Source organism: Mobula birostris, chromosome 5 (assembly GCF_030028105.1).
Source record: "Mobula birostris isolate sMobBir1 chromosome 5, sMobBir1.hap1, whole genome shotgun sequence".
Taxonomy (NCBI): Eukaryota; Metazoa; Chordata; class Chondrichthyes; order Myliobatiformes; family Myliobatidae; genus Mobula; species Mobula birostris.
In genome coordinates this window covers 208,878,295-208,902,650 of record NC_092374.1, presented here as the reverse complement: position 1 = coordinate 208,902,650, position 24,356 = coordinate 208,878,295, and the positions used below count along the sequence as shown (strand labels likewise).

Below are 24,356 nucleotides of genomic sequence, written 5' to 3'. Positions count from 1 at the left end.
TTGTTCTTCACAAAACTTTGGAATTCTTCAGAGACAAACTGTCATCCATTGTCTATGCAGATTTGCTCTGGTATGTCATTCCTAGCGAACATGGTCCTCAGAACTGTAATAGTCTTTTCCGATGTGGTTGTCTTCATCTTGATGACCTCTGGCCATTTGGAATGTGCATCAATGGCGATTAAAAAGATAGAGCCCATGAATGGTTTAGCAAAGACAGTGTGCACTCGCTGCTATGGTGTTGAGGTCCACTCCCACAGATGGAGAGGGGCTTGTGGTGGTGTGTTCTGGAGCTTTTGACATCCAGAGCAGTTCTTGGTCAAGTCCTCAATCTGTTTATCGATTCCTGGCCACCACACATAGGCACGGGCGAGACCTTTCATCTTCATGGTACCCAGGTGCCCCTCGTGCAGCTCCTCCAGCACTCTGGTGCATAGCTTGGGAGGGATCACAACTCGCGAGCCACACATTAGTGTTCCTTGACACACTGACAACTGCTCCTTCCTCACTGAGAAGGCTGGAAAGTGTGTTACCCCGCGCTTGCTATCCCTCTACCGTGAAGTCATACACTTTTGACAACATAGGGTCATTGTGTGTTTCCCTTTCAGTGAGGCTGTTTGTTACTGGTAACTGTTCAACTATTGTTGTGTGAAAGATTTGAATCCATTTTTGTAGTGATCTCGGAAGTGGGCAGTGGTAAACGTAACAAACCATCTGCGTTGCCATGTTGCTTGGTCCTCTGTATTCAATGTCATACATGTGACCTCCTAAGAAAAGGGACCATCGCTGCAGCCTTTGTGCTGTCATCACTGGAACACCTTTTCTTGGGTTGAAGCTTGACATGAGAGGCTGATGGTCAGTCAACAGGGTAAACTTTTGGCCATACAGGTAGTGACTGAATTTCTTGACTCCCCACGAGGCTTAGGCCTCTCTGTCAATCTGTGCGCAGTTGCGTTCAGCTGAAGTTAGCGTTCTTGAAGCAAAGACTATTGGTCATTCGGAGCCATCTGGAAACTTGTGCAATAACACAGCTCCTGTCCCATGGGGCGAGGCATCACAAGCCAGTCAGATAGGTAAGGAGGGGTCAAAGTGTGCGAGCACCCTGTCTGAAGTTATGAGTCTTTTAGTTTCCTGAAACGCTTTCTCATAGCTCTCAGTCCACTTCCAATGTGTCCCTGTCTGTAATAATGCATTTAGTGGGTGTAGGACTGTGGATAGGTTAGGCAAGAACTTGTGGTAGTAGTTCACTAGACCAAGATATGCTCTCAGCTGAGACTCATTTTCAGGTGGTGGTGCCTTAAGCACCGCTTCCATCTTGTTTTGAGACATGTGTAAGCCATCCTTGTTGATCACATGCCCACAGTATGAGATCTCCTTTCTGAAAAACTCAGATTTCTATCGATTAGCTCTGAGCCCATATTCTCATAACCTGGTGAGCAATTGTTCACGGTTAGAAAGATGTTCGTCGTCATCCTTGCTGGTGACAATGATGTCATCCAGGTAACACTGAGTCCCTGGGATCCTCTGCAGGACCTGCTCCATTGCCCTTTGCCAGATTGCAGGAGAGGATGCTATCCCAAACACCAACCTGTTGTATTGGTAAAGTCCTTTCTGTGTACTTATTGTCAGGTATTTCTTGGATGCTTCATCGATTTCCATTTGGAGGTAAGCCTGGGTCAAATCAATTTTTGTGAAATGTTCCCCTCCTGACAGGGAAGGAAAAATGTCCTCATACGGGGTAGAGGATACTGTACTGTGCGGAGAACTGGGTTAACAGTCACCACATATGCGCACCTTGCTTGGTTTTGCTGGTTTTGTGCTGGAGGTTTTCTTCATCACTGGAACAAAAGGTGTGGCCCATTCACTCCAATCCACCTTTGACAGGACCCCAGTCTGCTCCAGTTTTTTCAGCTCTGCCTCTACTGTAGGACGGATTGCATATGGCATTGGTCTGCCTTTGTGAAATGAGTAAGGTAGCAGAAAGTTAATTATACACCAGTGAGCCTGACCTCAGTGGTTGGGAAGATGTCGGAGTCAGTGGTTAAGGATGAGGTTATGGAGTATTTGGAGACACAGGACAAGATAGGACAAATTCAGCAGTTTCCTAAAGAGACAATCTTGCCTGATAAACCTGTTGGAATTCTTTGAAGAGATTACATGTAGGGTAGATAAAGGGTATGTAGTGGATGTTATATATTTTTACTTTCAGAAGGACTTTGACAATGTGCCACACATGTCAAGAGCCCATGGGGCTACTTACCAAGTTAAGAGCCCATGGCATTACAGGAACGTTACTGGCATGGTTAGAGCCTTGACTGATTGGTAGGAGACTGTAAGTGGGTATAAAAGGATCCTTTTCTGCCTTGTCCTGCCCTGCCTTGCCTTGCCCATTGTTGCTTTGAACAGTCTCTGTGTCCACGCCTTTGCTAGGTAGGTCCGGCCATTTGTCACTACCTAGAGTTGAGCACTGTCTCTGTGTCCACACCTTCACTAGGTAGGCCCAGCTGCTTGCTGCTAGCTTGTGTTGCGAACTGTCTCTGCTGGGTAGGTCCGGCTGTTTGTTGCTACCTTGAGTGGAGATCTGCCTCTCAGTGTTCTGTGTATGAGTCCCGGCCCTATGTCTTGTTTCCAAGGATGGATCCCGGTTCTGTGTTCCACGTTCCTGTCTCTCAAGATTACCAAGTTTCTAGGCTCTGCGTTCCTGTCTCTCCCTCAACCGTGGCTCTGCGTTCCTGTCTCTCCCTCAACCGAGGTGCTGCGTTCCTGTCTCTCCCTCGACCGAGGCTCTGCGTTCCTGTCTCTCCCTCGACTGAGGCTCTGCGTTCCTGTCTCTCCCTCAACCAAATCAAGGCTTCGTGTTTTCGCCCAGCCCGGTGTTGGAGTTCCCTCGTCCTGTGCTGGAGTCTCTCGTCTTGTCCAAGCCAAGGCTTGTGCTCTTGTCCTGTCCACGTGCCTTGTCCTGTGCAGGAGGTCCGTATCCTGTTCTGTAGCCATGTCTTGTCCTCGCCTAGTTCTGGAGTCCGAGCTCGAGTCCAAACCCAAGCCTTTTCATGTCCTCGGCTCGGAGTCTGAACCCAAGCCTTGTCCAGTCCTGTAGCCACGTCATGTCCTCGCCTAGTTCTGGGGTCCGAGTCCGAGTCAAGACCCAGGTTCTGGGTCCTTGTCCAGTCTCTGGCCTGGAGTCCAAGCCCAGGCTCATAGTTCCCAACTCCTTGTCCTGGTCCCGCTTGCCTAGCCAATGTCCTAGCCCAAGTCTGTGTTCTTGTCCCAGCTCCTAGTCTGCATCCAGTCACGTCCCTAACTCTAGTCCTGTCCTGTTCCTAGTATGTCAGTGTCTGTGCCTTGCATTTGGGTCTGCCACCAACGCCCCCCCTGATGACACGGCATACTTGTGCTGCTGGCTTCAGCATTCCATTCTGCAGTAGCATTATTATTGATTTACAAGATACCAAAGCTTGGATTTATCTTTGCAGTATTTCATCATTCTGTGTACAGCTGTAAATTTGACAAAGGCACCTCTTTAATTCCTTCACTGCCCTATCGTATAAGAATACCCAGGTGATCGCAACAAACCAATGAAAGACGAGAGAAGAAATATTCGAGAAGGATGAGAAGCTGCATGATGGTAGAACAATGTAAAACTTGTTTATTTATGAAGCCGTTACAAGTAACACTTTACTAAATTCACCAAAGAAAATAGCAAAATCAGGTTGCTAAATTAAGATGCATAGTCACCTGTCTCTTTCAGCAGTGAAATGACAAGTGTTCAGTGCAGTGCGCACAATGAATGTGAAGATATTCAACCCTACGTTTACCAGACAGAATACACAACTCCACAGGTGAAAGATGGTTGGTACTAAATCATCTTGACAGCTCCTGCAGAGTGCAGAAAAAGACAGTGGATTTAATATGAAACAATGATCACAAACACATATCTCTACTATCTGTTATACAGGTGCTTTGTCCTGTAATCTTACAACAGACATTTTAGAACACAGAAACCTACAACACATTGCAAGCCCTTGGGCCCACAATGTTGTGTTGACCGTGTAACCTACTCTAGAAACTGCCTAGAATTTTCATACTGCATTTTCATTTTTCTAAGCTCCATGTACCTATCTAAATCTCTTAAAAGACCCTATTGTATCCACTTCCACCACCACCACCGGCAGTGCATTTCACGCATCCACCACTCTCTGTGTGGAAAAACTTGTACCTACTTCCAAACACCTTAAAACTATGGCCCCTCATGCTAGCCATTTCAGTCCTGGAAAAAAGCCTCTGACTATCCACACGATCAATGTCTCTCATCATCTTATACACCTCCATCACCTCTCATCCTCCGTCGCTCCAAGGAGAAAAGGCCAAGTTCACTCAACCTATTCTCAAAACGCATGCTCCCCAATCCAGGCAACATCCTTGTAAATCTCCTCTGCACTCTGTCTATAATATCTCCTATAATTTATTTGTTACTTTATACATTTACATTGTGCCTTGATTTTACAAATTGAAAGTTTATGCTTCAGTAATTTACCTTATAATTGTGAGCTAAGATTCTTCATTTCTGCTTTGTCTGTACCGTTTTACCTCTTTCAACTTGACATAGTTTCTTCGTAGTTTAAAAGCTGTGAACATAACAATTACAATTATTCAGTAGGTGAAGCTGGAATGTTTCTACCACATGATATAGGCATTTTCTCTTTCCAAAGCACTGACTGCTTTGTAAAATCCTCATAATTCCAAAAACAAGGCAATATGTCAGTTATAACACCAGAAGATTCACTAAGAAGGCCATGACCTCCTTGGAGCGACAGAGGATGGGAGGTGACCTGATAGAGGGGTATAAGATGATGAAAGACATTGATCGTGTAGATTGTCAGAGGCTTTTCCCAGGGCTGAAATGGCTAGCACGAGAGGGCACAGTTTTAAGGTAATTGGAAGTAGGTACAGAGGAGTTGTCCGGGGTAAGTTTTTTACTCAGAGGGTGGGGAGTGAGTGGAATGGGCTGCCGGCGACAGTGGTGGAGGCGGATATGATAGGGTCTTTTAAGAGACTCCTGGATAGGTACATGGAGCTTAGAAAAATAGAGGGTTATAGGTAATGCTAGGTAATTTCTAAAGTAAGGACATGTTCGTCACAGCATAGTGGGCCAAAGGGCCTGTATTGTGCCGTAGGTTTTCTATGTTTCTATGACAGCGTGGAACTTGAGCAGCCAGCGCAAGTGGTACACGAAGCTCGATTTCAAAGCTTTGGATACGTGCATTGGTAGTGGGGGGCTGAGAGGACTATGGTCCCAGTGCAGGTCGATGGGGAGCAGGCAGTTTAAATGGTTTGGCATGGACTGCTTGGGTCAAGGGGCCTGTTTCTGTGCTGTTCTTTTCTATGACTCTGAGACCATAAGATGAACCAGAAAGAGGAGGAGCTTCGAAGGAGACCATGGCGCCTAACAGCGACCCCTTCACTTGCATCTTCAGAAACAGCTCAATTTCCATCTTTAATATCTCTATTTTTCCCTTTCAGGGTTCTTTTGAAGACCCTGACCTAGAGTTACACGCTGACTATGGTTCTTTGTGGGAATGGGACCAGCTCTTGGGGTTTCACGACTGGCCATTATTCAGTATGCCAAGAATGTGGCCTAAGAAATTATCTCGCCTTCGAAGTTCCAGGATCCCACAGCTCTGGAGATGGGCGGACCGAAGGTCGGTGTCCCAGCAGGAAATCGGTGTGTCCTGGGAGATGGAAGATCTCTGGCTGTGTGCCCAGAAACCCGATACCTTTGGGCACAGAGCACGAGAAAAGCGTTGCAATGGACTTTTAACATCATAAACCAGCGAGTTGTTTGTTACGCCTCCCCTCTTGCTGTAAAATGGGGACATTTCTTTTTCTCTTATTAGGGAGAGAGAGAGCCTGTGGTATGCCGACTACCAGGTGAACGAGTAGTCTTTGGGGTACTGCAAGTCGGTGTCTTTGCTGTTGCGGTGCTGCATGCTTGAGTGCTCAGTGTGGGGTGCTGAGCCAATGCTTTTTTTTGTTGGTGGGGGAGGGGGGATCGTTGCTTTGCTGCTGCTTACGAGTGGGAGGGAGGGGAACTGGGGTTCTGTGGGGTTCTAATATTTAACTGTCATTCATTCTTCGGGGCATTCCTCTGTTTTCGTGGATGGTTGCGAAGAGAAAGCATTTCAGGATATATATTGTATACATTTCTCTGACGTTAAATGTACCTTTCAAACCTTTGATATAGGAGCAGAATTAGGTTATTTGGCCTATCAAGTCTGCTCCACCAATTCATCATGGCTGATCCATTTCCTTCCCAGTCCCAATCTCGTGCCTTCTCTCCATATCCCTTCATGCTCTGATTAATCAAGAATCTATCAGCCTCTTCCTTAAATAGAGACTTGGCCTCTACAGCTGCCTGTAGCAACAAGTTCCACAGATTCACCACTCTGGCTAAAGAAATTCTCCTCATCTCCATTCTAAATGGCTATCTCTGTATTCTGAGGTTGTGTCCTCTGGTCTCAGACACCTACACCAAGGAAACATCCTCTCCACATCCAGTTTACTGAAGCCCTTTAACATTCAATAGGCTTCAATAAGATCCACCCACCTTTCCTTCTGAATTCCAGAGAGTACAGACCCAGAGCCTTCAAGCACTCCTCATATGATAAGCTTTTTAATCCTGGTATCATTTTCATAACCTCCTTTAAGCTCTGTCTAATGTCACCACATCCTTTCTAAGGGGCAATACTCCAAGTGAGGCCTTACCAGTGCTTTGTATAATCTCAACATTACATCCTTGCCTTTATATTCTAGTCCTCTTGAAATGAATGCCAACATTGCATTTGTCTTCCTCACCACAGATTCAACCTGCAAATTAACCTTTAAGGAATCCTGCACGGGAACTCCCAGGTACCTTGCACCTCAGAATTTTGAATTTACTTTTCATCTCGAAGATAGTCTCCACCAAAGTGCATGACCATACAATTCCTAACACCGTTTTCCATCTGCCACTTCTTTGCCCATTTTCCTAATCTGTCTAAGTCCTTCCTCAAAATTACCTGCCTTCACATATCTTGGTATGGTCTGCACACCTGGACACAAAGGCATCACTTCTGTCATCCAATTCATTGACATACTGCTTAATGTACAAGAACTGGTCCCAACACAGACCCATGTGCAACACCACCAGTTACTGGCAGCCAACCAGATAAGGCTTCCTTTACTCCCATTCCTTGCTTCCTGCCAATCAGCCAACGCTTTATTCATGCTACTAACTTTTCAGTAATGCCATGGGCTCCTAACTTGTTAATCAGCCTCAAGTGTGGCACTTTGGGTCGGATCTCACTGTGGAAACCAGGATGACAGAAAGGAGGTAAAAAGCAAGTGTCGCAGCTATTACTGTGGAGAAGGTGCTTGGTAAAATGAAAATCCTGAAGAGATTGAGAAGGCATTAGTAATGATCTTTCAAGAAATAATAAAGTCCAAAAGATTTCCAAGGAATGGAAAATTGGAAATGTAACTACTCTACTTGCTTCATTGGCTGGAGAGATGTTTGAGTCAATAATTAAGGAGGAGGTTGGGGTTATTGGAGGCACGTGATAAAATCAGCATTCTTTGCGGGAATAACAAGCAGGATAGACAAAGTGGTATTGTTTATTTGGATTACAGAAGGCCTTTCACAAGGGACCACACACGATGCTGCATAACAAGAGACCAATGAGATTTAAAGAAAAATGTTGTTTCCTATGGTCTGACAGGAAAGATAGAAGATCGGTTGACTGGCAGGAGATAAAGAGAGTAAAAGGAGAATAACCTCTAGTCTTAGTTCCTGCTCACTGATCACCTTCCATTCCGATGCAGCAGCCTCTTGTCGCCAACCAAAAATGTTTTTTTTTGTGAAATGTGATTTTTAAATGGGATTTAGGATGTAAGTCTATTGCACACTCCAGAGCAGAAGGTGACGGTAATGTACTGTTAAGCTGGGTGCCAACCGCCGTAAAACAAGACGGAGGAGAAGAAGAAGAAGAAGAAGAAGAAGAAGTGATTTTTACAAATGTAAGACAACTCTGGACTCCATGAACTTCAAATACTACAGGTCTACCCCATCAGTGAGCTGCTTGTTGGTGGGAGTAGTTGGACTAGGTGTTGGCGCAGCCAGGCGGCATGTCAGAGAAGGAGCTGGCCAGTGTGTCGGAGAAGGAGCCAGTCAATGTGTTGGAGAAGGAGCTGGCCAGTGTGTCAGAGAAGGAGCTGGCCAGTGTGTCAGAGGAAGAGCTGGCCAGTGTGTCAGAGGAAGAGCCGGCCAGTGTGTCAGAGGAAGAGCCGGCCAGTGTGTCAGAGGAAGAGCCGGCCAGTGTGTTAGAGGAAGAGCCGGCCAGTGTGTCAGAGGAAGAGCCGGCCAGTGTGTCAGAGAAGGAGCTGGCCAGTGTGTCAGAGAAGGAGCCAGTCAATGTGTTGGAGAAGGAGCTGGCCAGTGCATCAGAGGAAGAGCCGGCCAGTGTGTTAGAGGAAGAGCTGGCCAGTGTGTCAGAGGAAGAGCCGGCCAGTGTGTCAGAGGAAGAGCTGGCCAGTGTGTCAGAGAAGGAGCTGACCAGTGTGTTAGAGGAACAGCTGGTCAGTGTGTTGGAGGAGCTGGATTCATAGGAGCTGAACTCGGGTGCAGACTGTGTTGCCACCTGTTACTGAAAGGCATCGGAGCTGGTGCGCAAAGACGGCTTGCAGTGTAACTGTGGGGTATTGTCTTGGACGTTTCTCTTGCGATCGCAAGACCCCATTGGACAGTGATAATGTAAGATGCTACAGGCCTGTTTCCATTGTTTGGTGGTGAGACAGGTGCTATGGGAGCTCCATAGCCTCGGCTGTAGTGAGGACTAGGCCTCAGGCCATTGGCTTGCCTGCTGCTGCAGTCCTGTGAGGAGATGTCGGAGGCAGTGCAGTGCTCAGTTGGGAGCTGCCCTCCTGTGTTCCATCGGTGGAATGGCAGGTTGGGTTGCTTACATCTGCACATTGCTAGGAGACTGTACCATCAATTTACAGAACACGTTGCTCAGGAACTTGGACTATAGTTATGCTTTTTGTGTGACTGGTTTTTTTTGCTCAATATTTTGAATATGCTGTGTATAGCTTGGCCCCAGAGGAACGCTGTTTTGTTCTGCTGCATCTATGTACGGTTGAATGATCATTAAACTTGACTTCATTTCATTTGATGGGGACAGACCAATCAGAAAACTGCTGCAGAGCACTGTCTTTTTTAATCTTCAGTCTTGAACCCAAGTGAAATTGTCCAATCTTCTCGTGCACCCACTCACTGACGACAGCATAGCAACAGGCCCTTTGGCCCATCTAGTCCATGACAAACCATTTAAACTGTCTGCTCCCATCGACCAGCACCTGGATCAGAGCCCTTCATATCTCTCCTATTCACGTACCGATCCAAACTTCTCTTAAACATTCCAATCAAAAGTACATCTACCAGCTGCACTGGCAGTTTATTCCACATCCTTACTAGCTCCTGAGTGAAGTTTTCTTTCACATTCCCCTGAAAGATTGCACCTTTCACCCTTAACCCATGACCTCTAGTTAGTCTCACCTAACCAGTGGAAAAAACCTGCTTGCATTTCCCTTACCTACTGTATACTTCTATCAGATCTCCCCTCAATCTTCTATGTGTCCAGGGAATAAAGTTTTAAACTATTCAACGTTTTCCTGTAACTCATGTCCTCCAGCCCCAGCAACATCCTTGTAAATTTTCTTTGCACTTCCTGCACTCCAAATTAGGCCTCACCAACGTGTTACAGAACTTTAACGTAACATCCCAAGTCCTGAACTGGGTACTTTGATTTCTGAAGGCCAATGTGCCAAAAGCTTTCTTTCCAATCTCAGCTACCTGTTAAAGAAGGTGAATTTCAGAGCCCAACCACTATCAGAGTAAGGCTGTTATTCAACATGGTTTGCGTGGTTTACAGAGTGCAGATTATTATCAGAGATTATATACAGTATACAACTTGAAAGTCTCAGTCTTCACACACATCTATGAAAATCAGAAAAACCCCAAGAGAATGAACGGCAGGAAAACGTTAAAACTCTAAAGCCCCCTTTGCCCACTGCCCCATGCAAGCAGTAGCAAAGCATCAACCCTACCCACCCCCCCCAGATACCCATTTCAGCAAAAAGCTTAGCATGAGTTTAAGAATGAAATTAGGAGAGCCAGAAGGGGCCATGAGAAGGCCTTGGGGGACAGGATTAAGGAAAACTCCAAGGCATTCTACAAGTATGTGAAGAGCAAGAGGATAAGATGTGAGAGAATAGGATCAATCAAATGTGACAGTGGAAAAGTGTGTATGGAACCGGAGGAGATAGCAGAGGTTCTTAACGAGAACTTTGCTCAGTATTCACTACGGAAAAGGATCTTGGTGATTGTAGAGATGACTTACAGTGGATTGAAAAGCTTGAGCATGTGGATATGAAGAAAGAGGGTGTGCTGGAGATTTTGGAAAGCATCAAGTTGGATAGGTCACCGGGACCGGATGAGATGTACCCAAGGCTACTGAGGGAGGCGAGGGAGGAGATTGCTGAGCCTCTGGTGATGATCTTTGCATCATCAATAGGGACAGGGGAGGTTACGGAGCATTGGAGGGTTGCAGATGTTGTTCCCTTATTCAGGAAAGGGAGTAGAGATAGCCCAGGATATTATAGCCCAGTGAGTCTTACTTCAGTGGTTGGTTAAGTTGATGGAGAAGATCCTGAGAGGCAGGATTTATGAACATTTGGAGAGGCATAATATGATTAGGAATAGTCAGCATGGCTTTGTGAAAGGCAGGTCATGCCTTACGAGCCTGGTTGAATTTTTTGAGGATGTGATTAAACACATTGATGAAGGTAGAGCAGTAGATGTAGTGTATACTGATTTCAGCGAAGTATTTGACAAGGTACTCCATGCAAGGCTTATTGAGACATGGGATCCAAGGGGACATTGCTTTGTGGATCCAGAACTGGCTTGCCCACAGAAGGCAAAGAGTGGTTGCAGACGGGTCATATTCTGCATGGAGGTCAGTCACCAGTGGAGTGCCTCGGGGATCTGTTCTGGGACTTCTACTCTTCATGATTCTTATAAATGACCTGGATGAGGAAGTGGAAAGATGGGTTAGTAGATTTGCTGATAACACAAAGGTTTGGGGTGTTGTGGACAGTGTGGAGGGCTGTCAGAGGTTACAGCGGGTCACTGATACGATGCAAAACTGGGCTGAGAAGTGGCAGATGGAGCTCAACCCAGATAAGTGTGAAGTGGTTCATTTTGGTAGGTCAACTATGATGGCAGAATATAGTATTAATGGTAAGACTCTTGGCAGTGTGGAGGATCAGAGCGATCTCAGTGTCCGAGTCCATAGGACACTCAAAGCTGCTACGCAGGTTGACTGTGTGGTTAAGAAAGTGTATGGTGCATTGGCAAAAGAAAGCAAATTATAGGCCAGTTAGCTTAACCTCTGTGGTTGGGGAAGTGCTGGTGCCTATCATTAAGGATGAGGTTTCAGGGTACTTAGAGACTAATGATAAAATAAGTCAAAGTCAGCATGGTTTCTGTAAAGGGAAATCTTGTCTGACATATCTGTTAGAGTTCTTCGAGGAAATAACAAGCAGGGTGGACAAAGGAGAGGCAGTGGATTTGCAGAAGGCATCTGATAAGGTGCCACACCTGAGGCTGCTTAACAAAATACATCTTATGGTGTTACAGGAAAAACACTGGCATGGCTGACAGGCAGGCGGCAGTAAGCGGGAATTAAAGGAGTCAGGCTGTGGGTACATTTACGGCTGAAGTTGATAACTTCCTCATCAGTCAGGGCATCAAGTGATATGGCGAGAAGGCAGGTATATGGGATTAAGTGGGATCTGGGATCAGCCATGATGGAATGGCAGAGAAGAGTCAATAAGCTGAATGGCCTAACTCTGCCCCTGTCTTATGGTCTTATAGTTTCCCACCATCCACCAAGCAAGCAGTAACAAAGCTTCCCCAGGGCACCACTGCTCAGTACAAGAGGACATGGCTTTAAGGTAAGGGGTGGGAAGTTCAAGGGGGATATTAGGGGAAGGTTTTTTACTCAGAGAGTGGTTGGTGCGTGGAATGCACTGCCTGAGTCAGTGGTGGAGGCAGATACACTAGTGAAGTTTAAGGGACTACTAGACAGGTATATGGAGGAATTTAAGGTGGGGGGTTATATGGGAGGCAGGGTTTGAGGGTTGGCACAACATTGTGGGCCGAAGGGCCTGTACTGTGCTGTACTATTCTATGTTCTATGTTTTAATAACAAAGAGGGACCATGATCTGCAGTCAATACAAACTGGCTTTCTCTCTCTCACTAACAATGTCACCTATTTCACAATGAAAGGGGATACCAACAAACAGTTGCTATTGCAATGTTAGTATGTTGCGTCACTTTTTATTCCGAGATTCTCCGACTTGAGAATCTGCAGTAATCTGCAGCACTCGAGTACAGAGAGCTCTGCCATAACACTCACTGCCACAAAATCAAGATGTTCCTTCTCTCACGGCGCCTTAGTCATGGAATTGGTGATCCACAGGGCGACCATCTGCCCATCCATTTATATTTTGGGATTGAAGATGTTTGCAAAACCAGAAAAACGTGCTGCGGACATTTTCTGAGAGAGTTCTGGATAATCTGGGCTACCTCCCAATGCATTTGGAACAATGAGTACTGATAGTAAGCACCACAGAAAGAAGATTATACTCCGAGAACAGTCTGGCTTGCAATGTATTGTCTGTGTTCAGTTGGAAACATTAAAGAAATTCAATACTGCAGGCACAGTACAGTTCAAATTACAACTGCTTATCAGTGTAGACATGCACTGAGCAACAATGCCGTTGAGTTCTGAGAGTCATGCGTTCAGGACAGCTACTGCTTCTGTAGAAAGGACATGTCAAGGTTATGGAGTATTTCAGTTCTACAGCTTCCTTGCCTTTCGTGGCAATCAGTCAAAGGGACACAGAGCAGAATTGGGCTGGCATTAAACCACAATTTGCCCATCTTTATCCTATGGCTACTCTGAACACAACTTACATTCATATATAAATTTCAGGATTTTACAAATTGGCACCAGCTTATACAACTGAAACTTTGAAAATATACTGTATAATCAATGCAATTCTAGTACAGTTCCACAGATACTCACAGAACTTGGTGTGAAAGAGGGCGAACAATCCAAGACCACAAACATAGAGCATCACCATCAGAATAATTTTCACAGACAGTGCATGGTATGATAACCGACATTTTTTGACTGCGAACACAAGTACAATAGCCAGTTACAGATAAGTAATTGTGAAATTATAACAACACAGAATATGCCTGACTTGTCATGTCCATGCCATCTAAAGGGTGTTATTTTACTTTTCCCACATGCCTAATTTTATTTTATTTAGAGATAAGGACTATCCGGCCCATCAACTCACTAATTTAACCTTAGCCTAATCACAGGACAATTTACAATGGCCAATTACTAACCTATCAACTGATATGTCTTTAGTCTGAGAGAGGAAATTGGAGCACCCAAAGGAAACCCATGCACATATTGGAGGAATGTACATTTTTTTTAAACAGAGGACACCAGAATTGAACTAAGTAATATAGGACAGTCCTCTCAATCACACCCAGATACACTTTAAACATTCTAAATATGTTTAAGAAGATGCTGAGGTCATGTCCAACCAAACTTGTAGAGCTTTTGACACATTGGCCTTCATGGAGGTTACCAGGAAAATTGATTAAGGAAAGGCAATAGATGTTTCTTACATAGACTCGACAAGGTCCCGTTTGGGAAGTTGGTCAAGAAGGTTCGGTTGCTTGGAGCTCAAAATGATTAAACTGGATTCATTGAAGAAGCCAAAGAGTGGTAGTAAATGGTTACCTCTCTGATTGGAGGACTATGACCAGTGTGGTGCCGTAGGGGTCAGTTCTGTTTGTCATCTATAGCAACGATCTGGATGATAGTGTAGTTAACCGGATCAGCAAATTTGTGGAGGACACCAAGATTGAAGGCATAGTGGATAGCAAAGAAGGCCATCATGGCTTGCTGCAGGATCTGGACCAGCTAGGAAAATGGCTTGAAAAATGGCAGCTGTAAGTGTGAGGTGGTGTACTCTGGTAGGATCAGCCAGGGTAGTTCTTACACAGTGAATGGTAGGGCATTGAGGTATATGGTAGAACAAAGAGATTTGGGAGGACAGGTCCATAATTTGTTGGAAGTGGCTTGACAGGTAAATAGGGTCATAGAGAAAGATTTTGGCATATACTTTATACTTTATTGTCGCCAAACAATTGATACTAAAACGTACAATCATCACAGTGATATTTGATTCTGTGCTTCCCGCTACCTGGATTACAAATATTAAATATTAAAAATATTTAAAATAGTAAAAATTAGTAAATATTAAAAATTTAAATTATAAATCATAAATAGAAAATAGAAAAATGCAAAATAAGGTAATGCAAAAAAACCGAGAGGCAGGTCTGGATATTTGGAGGGTACAGCCCAGATCCGGGTCAGGATCCGTTCAGCAGTCTTATCACAGTTGGAAAGAAGCTGTTCCTAAATCTGGCCGTACGAGTCTTCAAGCTCCTGAGCCTTCTCCCGGAGGGAAGAGGGATGAAAAGTGTGTTGGCTGGGTGGGTCGTGTCCTTGATTATCCTGACAGCACTGCCCCGACAGCCTGCGGTGTAAAGTGAGTCCAAGGACGATAGATTCGTTTGTGTGATGTGCTGCGCCGTGTTCACGATCTTCTGCAGCTTCTTTCGGTCTTGGACAGGACAACTTCCATACCAGGTTGTGATACACCCTAGAAGAATGCTTTCTATGGTGCATCTATAAACATTAGTAAGGGTTTTAGGGGACAGGCCAAATTTCTTTAGTTTTCTCAGGAAGTAAAGGCGCTGGTGGGCCTTCTTGGCAGTGAACTCTGCTTGGTTGGACCAAGACAGGTCATTTGTGATATTGACCCCGAGGAACTTAAAGCTTTTGACCTGTTCCACTTGCGCATTAGAAAAGAAGTATAACAGAGCTAAGGTGAGTGGGAAGACGGATGATTGGGAAATTTTTAAGGAGCAACAGAACTTAACTAAAAAGGCAATACGGGGAGAAAAAATGAGGTATGAACGCAAGCTAGCTAGGAATATAAAGGACGATAGCAAAAGTTTTTTTTTAGGTATGTGAAGAGAAGGAAGATAGTAAAGAACAATGTTGGGCCCTTGAAGAATGAATTGGGAGAAATTGTTATGGGAAACAGAGAAATGGCAGATGAATTTAATAAGTACTTTGGATCTGTCTTCACTAGGGAAGATACAAGCAACCTCCCAGATGTATGGATGGGCCAAGGGCATAGGGTAACAGAGGAACTGAAACAGATTGACATTAGGAAGGAAACAGTGATGAGTAGACTGATGGGACTGAAGACTAACAAATCCCCAGGTCCAGATGGTCTGCATCCTAGGGTACTAAAGGAGGTGGCTCTGGAAATTGCGGATGCATTGGTGATCATTTTCCAATGTTCCTTAGATTCAGGATCAGTTCCTGAGGATTGGCGAATAGCTAATGCTATCCCACTTTTTAAGAAAGGAGGGGGGTGAAAACAGAGAACTATCGCCCTGTTAGCCGAACATCAGTAGTGGGGAAGATGCTAGAGTCCATTATTGAAGATGAAATAGCAGCATACCTTGATAGCAGTGATAGGATTGGGCCGAGCCAGCATGGATTTACCAAGGGCAAATCATGCTTGACTAATCTATTGGAGTTTTTTGAGGATGTAACCAGGAAGATAGACGCAGGAGATCCAGTGGATGTGGTGTACCTTGACTTTCAGAAGGCATTCGATAAGGTACCACATAGGAGATTGGTGGGTAAAATCAGAGCTCATGGCATTGGGGGGAGGATATTGACATGGATAGAAAACTGGTTGGCAGATAGAAAGCAAAGGGTAGCAGTGAATGGGTGTTTCTCGGAATGGCAGGTGGTGACTAGTGGGGTGCCACAGGGCTCGGTATTGGGACCACAGCTGTTTACGATTTACGTCAATGATTTAGAGGAAGGCATTGTGAATAACATCAGCAAGTTTGCTGATGATACTAAGCTGGGTGGCAGTGTGACATGTGATGAGGATGTTAGGAGAATTCAAGGTGACTTGTATAGGCTGGGTGAGTGGGCAGAAACTTGGCAGATGGCGATTAATGTGAATAAGTGTGAGGTTATTCACTTTGGGAGCAAGAACAAGAAGGCAGATTATTATCTGAATGGTGTGGAGTTAGGTAAGGGAGAAATGCAAAGAGATCTGTGTACTTGTTCATAGTCTCTGAAGGTGAATGAGCAAGTGCAGCAGGCAGTGAAGAAGGCTAATGGAATGTTGGCCTTTATTACAAAGGGAATGAAGTACAAGAGCAAGGAAATCCTTTTGCATTTGTACAGGGCCCTGGTGAGACCACACCTGGAGTATTGTGTGCAGTTTTGGTCTCCAGGGTTAAGGAAGGACATCCTGGCTGTGGAGGAGGTGCAGCGTAGGTTCACTAGGTTAATTCCTGGGATGTCCGGACTGTCTTACTTAGAGAGGTTAGAGAGACTGGGCTTGTACACGCTGGAATTAAGGAGATTGAGGGGGGATCTGATTGAGACATATAAGATTATTAAGGGATTGGACAAGATAGAGGCAGGAAATATGTTCCAGATGCTGGGAGAGTCCAGTACCAGAGGGTATGGTTTAAAAATAAGGGGTAGGTCATTTAGGACAGAGTTCAGGAGGAACTTCTTCTCCCAGAGAGTTGTGGAGGTGTGGAACGCGCTGCCTCACAAGGCAGTGGAGGCCAATTCTCTGGATGCTTTCAAGAAGGAGCTAGACAGGTATCTTATGGATAGGGGAATCAAGGGTTATGGGGACAAGGCAGGAACCGGGTACTGATAGTAGGTGATCAGCCATGATCTCAGAATGATGGTGCAGACTCGAAGGGCCGAATGGTCTACTTCTGCACCTATTGCCTATTGTGCACCACCGAAGTAAATTGAGTCGTGCGGTCCGCTACTCCTTCTGAAGTCAACAACCAATTCCTTCGTCTTGCTGACATCGAGGGATAGGTTATTGTCTTCGCACCATGCCACCAGGTTCCTAATTTCCTCTCTGTACTCAAACTCATCATTACCCGAGATACGACCTACAATTATTGTGTCATCAGCAAACTTATACTGTATATTGAGTATGATGGAAACTTGGCTACACAATCATAGGTGTACAGTGAGTACAGCAGGGGGCTGAGTACACAGCCTTGTGGGGCACCGGTGCTCAGAGTGATTGCAGAGGAGAGCTGGTCCCCTATTTTTACAGCCTGGGTCCTGTCTGTGAGGAAGTTGAAGATCCAGCTGCAGATCTGAGTGCTAAGGCCCAGGTTCCGGAGCTTAGGAATCAGTTTATTTGGAATGATGGTATTAAAGGCAGAGCTGTAGTCAATGAAAAGGAGCCTTACGTATGCATCTTTATTCTCCAGGTGTTCTAAGAAGGAATGTAGGGCCAGAGAGATGGCATCTGCCGTTGACCTGTTGCTCCGGTAGGCAAATTGCAAAGCGTCGAGGTTGAACGGTAGGCTGTGGTTGATATGCGCCATAACCAATCTCTCAAAGCACTTCATAGCAATTGATGTCAGAGCCACAGGTCGATAGTCATTCAGCATGCCACCTTGCTCTTCTTCGGCACTGGGATTATCGTTGCCTTCTTAAAACACGAGGGGATCTTAGACTGAAGCAAGGAGCAGTTGAAGATGTCAGCAAACACTCCAGCTAGCTCGCTTGCACAGGCCCGGAGAACCCGTCCCGGGACGCCATCTGGGCCCATCGCCTTCCTTGGATTTATCTTCAGGAAGGCCCTTCTAACGTCCTCCTCAGTGACGATGAATCTCGATGCCACCAGGTCCGGTTCATCCAGAGGGAGCGGGATGCTCCTCTTCTGTTCAAATCTTGCGTAGAATACATTAAGTTCGTCAGGAAGAGAAGTGCCACAGTTATTGATATTCCCAGCCTTTTCTTTGTGCCCAGTGATCTCATTTAGACCCTGCCATAGTCTACTGGCATCCCTCTGGTTAGCCTGGGCTTCCAATGTGGCTCGATATTGCCTCTTGGCGCCCTTAATGGCTTCCCGGAGCTCACGCCTGGATTCCGTGTAGCGACTGGTATCCCCGGACCTAAAAGCCGCAGCTCTAGTCTTCAAAAGGGACTCGACCTCATAATTCATCCAAGGTTTCCGGTTAGGGAATACCTGGATCATCTTGCGAGACACACAGTCCTCTGTGCATTTCCAAATAAAGTCCGTGACAGCTGAAGCATACTCATCGAAGTTAGCTGCTGAGTCCTTAAATACTAACCAGTCCACCGATTCAAAGCAGTCACGGAGGACCTCATCGGTTTCCTCTGTCCAACGCGACACTACTTTTGACACCGTGACCTCCTGCTTCAGTTTCTGTTTGTAAGCCGGGAGGAGGAGTACGGCCTGATGGTCTGATTTTTCAAAGTAAGGTCGTGGGACGGAACGGTAGGCATCCTTGACTGCTGTGTAGCAGTGGTCAGGTATATTCAGGCCTCTAGTGGGGCAGGAGACATGATGGTATAACTTTGGCAGCGCCTTTCTGAGGTTGGCCTGGTTAAAGTCCCCAGCTGTAATGAGCAAAGCCTCCGGATACCTGGTCTCAAGTTCACTGATGTTGGCATACAGTATGTTCAGAGCACACTCCACGTCCGTATCTGGTGTATTGTCTGTTATTTGGTGGGGTGGGGTACCTTACACAGCATCCACACAAACTAATTACCCAGTTTGGCGGGGCCGAGGGCTGTTTCCCTAGACGACAGCGAGTGAAGCTTACCGGGGGGGCTACATAGACAACCCTTCCATGACTCCCTCCTTTTCTGCAGCTGTGATACTATCCCTAATTAGCAGTGCCAGTCCCCCACCTTTTTTTGTCTCTTTCCCTGTCCTTTTTGAAACATCTAAAGCCCGGCACCCTCAGCAGTCATTCCTGCCCCTGAGTCATCCAAGTCTCTGCAATGGCCACATTTCTTCTTTTATGATAGTTTCACGCATTTTCCCAACTAAAGATGTTAAACTAACTGGTCTATTGTTACCTGCTTTTTGTCTACATTCTTTTTTGAACAGTGTTGTGACATTCGCCATCTTCCAATCCGCTGGGACTTGTGCAGATTTCAGAGAATTTTGGTAAATTAAAACAAAGCCTCTACAATAACTTCTGCAATTTCTTTCAGCACCTGGGATGCATTCCATCAGGACAAGAGGACTAATCTATCTTCAAATCCACAAGTTTGTTCAGCACTACCTCTTTAGTGATAGCTATGGTATCACTGTCCTAACCCCCCATCGCATCCATGACATCCCTCTTTGACATGTTAGATGTGTCCTCCATTGTGAAGACCGACACAAAATAGTGATTAAAAGCCTCTGCCATTAACTCATTACCCAATATCAATTCCCCCTTCTCGTCCTCCAAGAAACCTATGTTCACTTTAGCCACCCTTTTCTGCTTTATATAATTATAAAAACATTTACTATCAGTTTTTATATTTTGTGCTAGTTTATTTTCAACATCTATCTCTCGTTTCTTTATTGCTCGCTTAGTGGTTCTTTGGTGCTTTTTAAAGTTTTCACCAATCCTCCAGTTTCCCACTACTCTTGGTGACTTTGTTTGTATAAACTTTTAGTTTGTTGCATTCTTTTATTTCCTTAGCTATCCATGTCTTGCTTTCGCCAACCTAACAGTCTTGCTTTTAACTGGAATATACTTTTGTTGAGCTCTGCGAAAATTCTCTTTGAAAGTCTTCCACTGTTCCTCAATCGTTCCACCAGTGTTCCCAGTCTACACTAGCCAAATTCTCCATCCCACAGCAGCCTCTATTGTTTCAGCTTGTTTTAGATCGAACTATTGCACCTTCCATTTGTACCGCATTGCTTCCCCAGCACTACCTACCCCACCACCCATCTTCGTATAATTCGCAAACTTTGCCACAGAGACATCAATTCCATTATCCAAATGATTGACAAACAATATGAAAGCAGCGGTCCCAATACTGAGCCCTGAGAACACCACTGGTCACTGGCAGCCAACCAGAAAAGGCCCACTTTATTCCCATGCGCTAACCGCTGGCTGACAGATACAGCCATTGCTCTATCCGTGCCGGTACCTTTCCTGTAGTCCATAGGGTCTTATCTTCTTAAGCAGCCTTACTAGACAAAATCACTTGTCAGTGTATGATTGAGCGTTGAACCTCAGTTCAGTTACTCCTAAATGTTCAATCACTGGCACCCAAAACATGACGAGCCAATTGGCGGAACTGTCCTGAGTCTTTAAAGGGACCAGTCCTAGCTATCACACACAAAATGCTGGTGAACGCAGCAGGCCAGGCAGCATCTTTAGGAAGAGGTACAGTCGACGTTTCGGGCCGAAGCCCTTCGTCAGGACTAACTGAAAGAAGAGATAGTAAGAGATTTGAAAGTGGGAGGGGGAGGGGGAGATCCAAAATGATAGGAGAAGACAGGAGGGGGAGGGATGGAGCCAAGAGCTGATCTCCCCCTTCCCCCTCCCACTTTCAAATCTCTTACTATCTCTTCTTTCAGTTCGTCCTGACAAAGGGCTTCGGCCCGAAACGTCGACTGTACCTCTTCCTAGAGATGCTGCCTGGCCTGCTGCGTTCACCAGCAACTTTGTGTGTGTTGCCTGAATTTCCAGCATCTGCAGATTTCCTTGTGTTTGCATTCCTAGCTATCCATACTACGGAGAGTTAGAGTGTCTAGCTGGGTGACTGTCAGGAAGAACGGAAATATGAATAGGCAGTTAAACCAGAGCACCCCTGTGGCCATTCCACTCAAAAATAAGAATACCGCTTTGGATACTTACGTGGGGGATGAGCTCCCGGGAGAATGCCATGATGACCGGCTTACAGGCACTGAGCATGGGTCCATGATGCAGAATAGAAAGAGAGAGAGAAGAAGGGAGCTGTAGTGATAGGGGACTCAATTGTCCGGGGAACAGATAGGAGCTTCTGTGGACATGAACAGGACACCCGGATGGTAGGATGCCTACCAGGTGCCAGGGTCAGGGCATCTCAGATCACCTCAACAAAAGCCAGATGTCTTGGTACATATTGGTACCAATGATATAGGAAGGAAAAGCCAAGAGGACCTGAAAATAGATTTTAGAGAGCGAGGTAGAAAGCTGAGACTTCCAGGCTTGTAATTTCTGGATTGCAGCCTGTGCCACACACCAGTGAGGGTAGAAACAGGATGATTTGGCAGATAAATGTGAGGCTGAGAAGCTGGGGCAGGGGGCAGGGCTTCAGGTTCTTGTATCATTGGGATCTCTTCTGGGGGAAGTATGATCAGTTCAAAACTGATGGAACCCGAGGGGGACGAATATTCTCGTGGGCAGGTTTATTTAAGCTGTTGGGAAGGGTTTAATCTAATTTGGCAGGGGTTTGGAACTGGAGTGAAGGGACCCAGGATAGGACAGATGGTAAAAAAGTAAAGATAGCATGCAGTCAGACTGTCAGGAAGGGCAGGCAGGTGATGGGACATAGTCACAGCCAACAGGGTGAGTATCAGTACATTAGGGGTGCAAAATCAAAAAGGGTAGCAAAGACAGTACTCAAGAAGTTGTATCTCAATGTGCAGAGTATAAGAAATAAGCTGGATGACCTTGTTGCAATATTACAGGTTGCCAGGTAGAATGTTGTGGCCATCACTGAATCATGTCTGAAGGATGGTTGTAGTTGGGAGCTGAATGTCCAAGGCTGCACATCATATTGGAGGGATAGGAAGGTAGGCAGAGGGGGAGGCGTGGCTCTACTGGTAAAGAATGTCATCAAATCAGTAGAAAGATGTGCCATAGGACTGGAAGATGTTGAATCCTTGTGGGTTGAGTTAAGAAACTGCAAGGGTAAAAGGACTCCAACGACAGTTATATACAGGCCTCCCAACAGTGGCTGGGAGGTGGACCACAGATTACAACAGGAAATAGAAAAGGCGAGTCAAAAGGGCAATGTTATGGTAGTGATGGGAGATTTTAACATGCGGGTCAATTGGGAAAATCAGGTTGGTAATGGATCTCAAGAGAGTGAGCTTGTTGAATGCTTAAGAGATGGCTTTTTAGAGCAGTTTGTTGTTGAGCCTACTAGGGGATGAGCTATACTGAATTGGCTGATATGAACTGAACCACAGGCGATTAGGAGGTTAAGGTAAAAGAATGCTTAGGAACCTGTGATCACAATATGATTACGTTCAACTTGAAATTTGACAGGGAGAAAGTAAAGTCTGATGTAGCAGTATTTCAGTGGAGTAAGAGAAATTACAGTGGTATGAGAGAGGAGTTGGCCAAAGTAAATTGGAAGGAGCTACTGGTAGGGATGTCAGCAGAGCAGCAATGGTGTGTGTTTCTGGGAAAAATGAGGAAGGTGCGGGACACATGTATTCCAAAAATGAGGAAAAACTCAATTAATAAAATAGTACAACCATGGCTGACAAGGGAAGTCAAAGCTATTGTAAAAGCAAAAGAAAGGGCATACAACAAAGCAAAAATGAGTGGGAAGATAGAGGATTGGGATTTTTAAAAAACCTACAGAGAGCAACTAAAAAATCATTAGAAGGGAAAAGATGAAATATTAAAGCAAACTAGCAAATAATATCAAAGTGGATAGTAAAAGCTTTTTCAAGTATGTTAAAAATAAGAGAAATGAGAATGGATATAGGACCACTAGAAAATGAGGATCAGAAATAATTAAGGTGGACAAGGAGATGGCTGATGAACTAAATGAGTACTAGCATCTGTCTTCACTGTGGAAGACACGAGCATTACGCCTGATGTGGTAGTGTGTGAAGCTTCTCCATGGATTGTCACCTTGTCGCGGTGGAGAAGCTTGCGTGGTCCTGAGATCCCGAGAGCGATGCTGTCTGGAGCTATGCTCCTGGTAGGGTCACCCATGGCGGTAAGGTCGAGGGTGAGATCCCTGACAAAGAACAATCCAACTAAGACCTCAACAGTGGAAGAGGTGGGCGAAGTTACTTTGAACTCAACGGCTGTGAAGGTGGATGAAGGCCGCAACAAATCCATCAGCTCCAATCATCGTGGTTTCCATGCCATTGGAATCAGTTGGTTGATTTGTGAAGTATTGTGTGCTTCTTGGAGTGCAACATCAAGTAGACGTTAAACAAATACACGCACAGGCGTCTTCGCTCTGTGGGCCACTTCTTCAGAACGAAGACCATCATCCTCGACCTCGAGGGATAGCCACGATGACGCTGAGTATGTGAAGGAAGAGAAGTGGGTGCAGTTACTATTACAAGAGAGAGGGTGCTCAAAAAGCCAAAAGACCTAAAGGTACATCAGTCACCCAGGTAAGATGAACTGCACCCTAGGGTTCTGAAAGAGGTAGCATTAGGAGATTGTGGTGGCATTAGAAATGATCTTTCAAAAATCATCGGACGCTGGCATGGTGCCAGAGGACTGGAAAATTGCAGATGTCACTCCACTCTTCAAGAGAGGAGGAAGGCAGCAGGAAGGTGCTACACATGAGGCTGCTTACCAAGCTAACAGCCCATGGTCTTACAGGAAAGTTACTAAGATGGTTTGAGTATTGGCTGATTGGAAGAAGTCAGAGAGTGAGAATAAAAGGGTCCTTTTCTGGTTGGCTGCCAGTGACTAGTGGTGTTCCACAAAGGTCAGTGTTGGGACCACTTCTTTTTACACTGTATATAAATGATTTAGATGATGGAATAGATGGCTTTGTTGCTCAGTTTGTATATGATACGAAGATCGGTGGAGGGGCAGAGAGTGTTGAGGAAACAGGTTGGATGCAGAAAGACTTAGATTAGGAGAATGGGCAAGAAGTGACAAATGAAATAGCATGTTCATGGTCATGCACTTTGTTGGTAGAAATAAATGTGTGGACTATTTTCTAAACAGCAGAAAATCCAATAACATGACAAAGCCAATAACATGACAAAAGTTTCTTCAGATACCTAAAGTGTAAAAGAGAGATGAAAGTGGATGTAGTACCGCTGGAAAATGATGCTGGAGAGGTAGATGAATGGGTCACAACGAAATGGCAGATCAACTGAAAGGTAATTTAGAAAATACAACACAGAAATCTACAGCACGTTACAGGCCCTTCAGCCCACAATATTGTGCCAAACATGTAACCTACTCTAGAAACTGCCTAGAAATTCCCTACTGCATAGCCCTCTATTTTTCTAAGCTCCATGTATCTACCAAAGAGTCTCTTAAATGATCCCATTGTACCTGCATCGACCACTGTCGCTTGCA

General features: G+C 45.3%; 2 protein-coding genes across 2 annotated transcripts in view; one reads left to right on the top strand and one right to left on the bottom strand.

Annotated features, from left to right (window-relative positions):
• The window catches only part of LOC140198335 (coxsackievirus and adenovirus receptor homolog), a 298,796-nt gene that overhangs the window by 126,428 nt on the left and 148,012 nt on the right, over window positions 1-24,356 (top strand). The gene's annotated exons all lie outside the window — the stretch shown is intronic.
• Window positions 3,626-24,356, bottom strand: part of LOC140198333 (uncharacterized) — a 157,864-nt gene continuing 137,133 nt past the window's right edge. The window contains exons 9-11 of the mRNA XM_072259429.1: window positions 13,180-13,287; window positions 4,532-4,622; window positions 3,626-3,873 (exon numbers count right to left, since the gene is read on the bottom strand). Of these exons, the coding sequence (XP_072115530.1) occupies window positions 4,546-4,622; window positions 13,180-13,287 (185 nt within the window). The 3' untranslated portion in view covers window positions 3,626-3,873; window positions 4,532-4,545. The remainder of the gene's footprint in view (window positions 3,874-4,531; window positions 4,623-13,179; window positions 13,288-24,356) is intronic.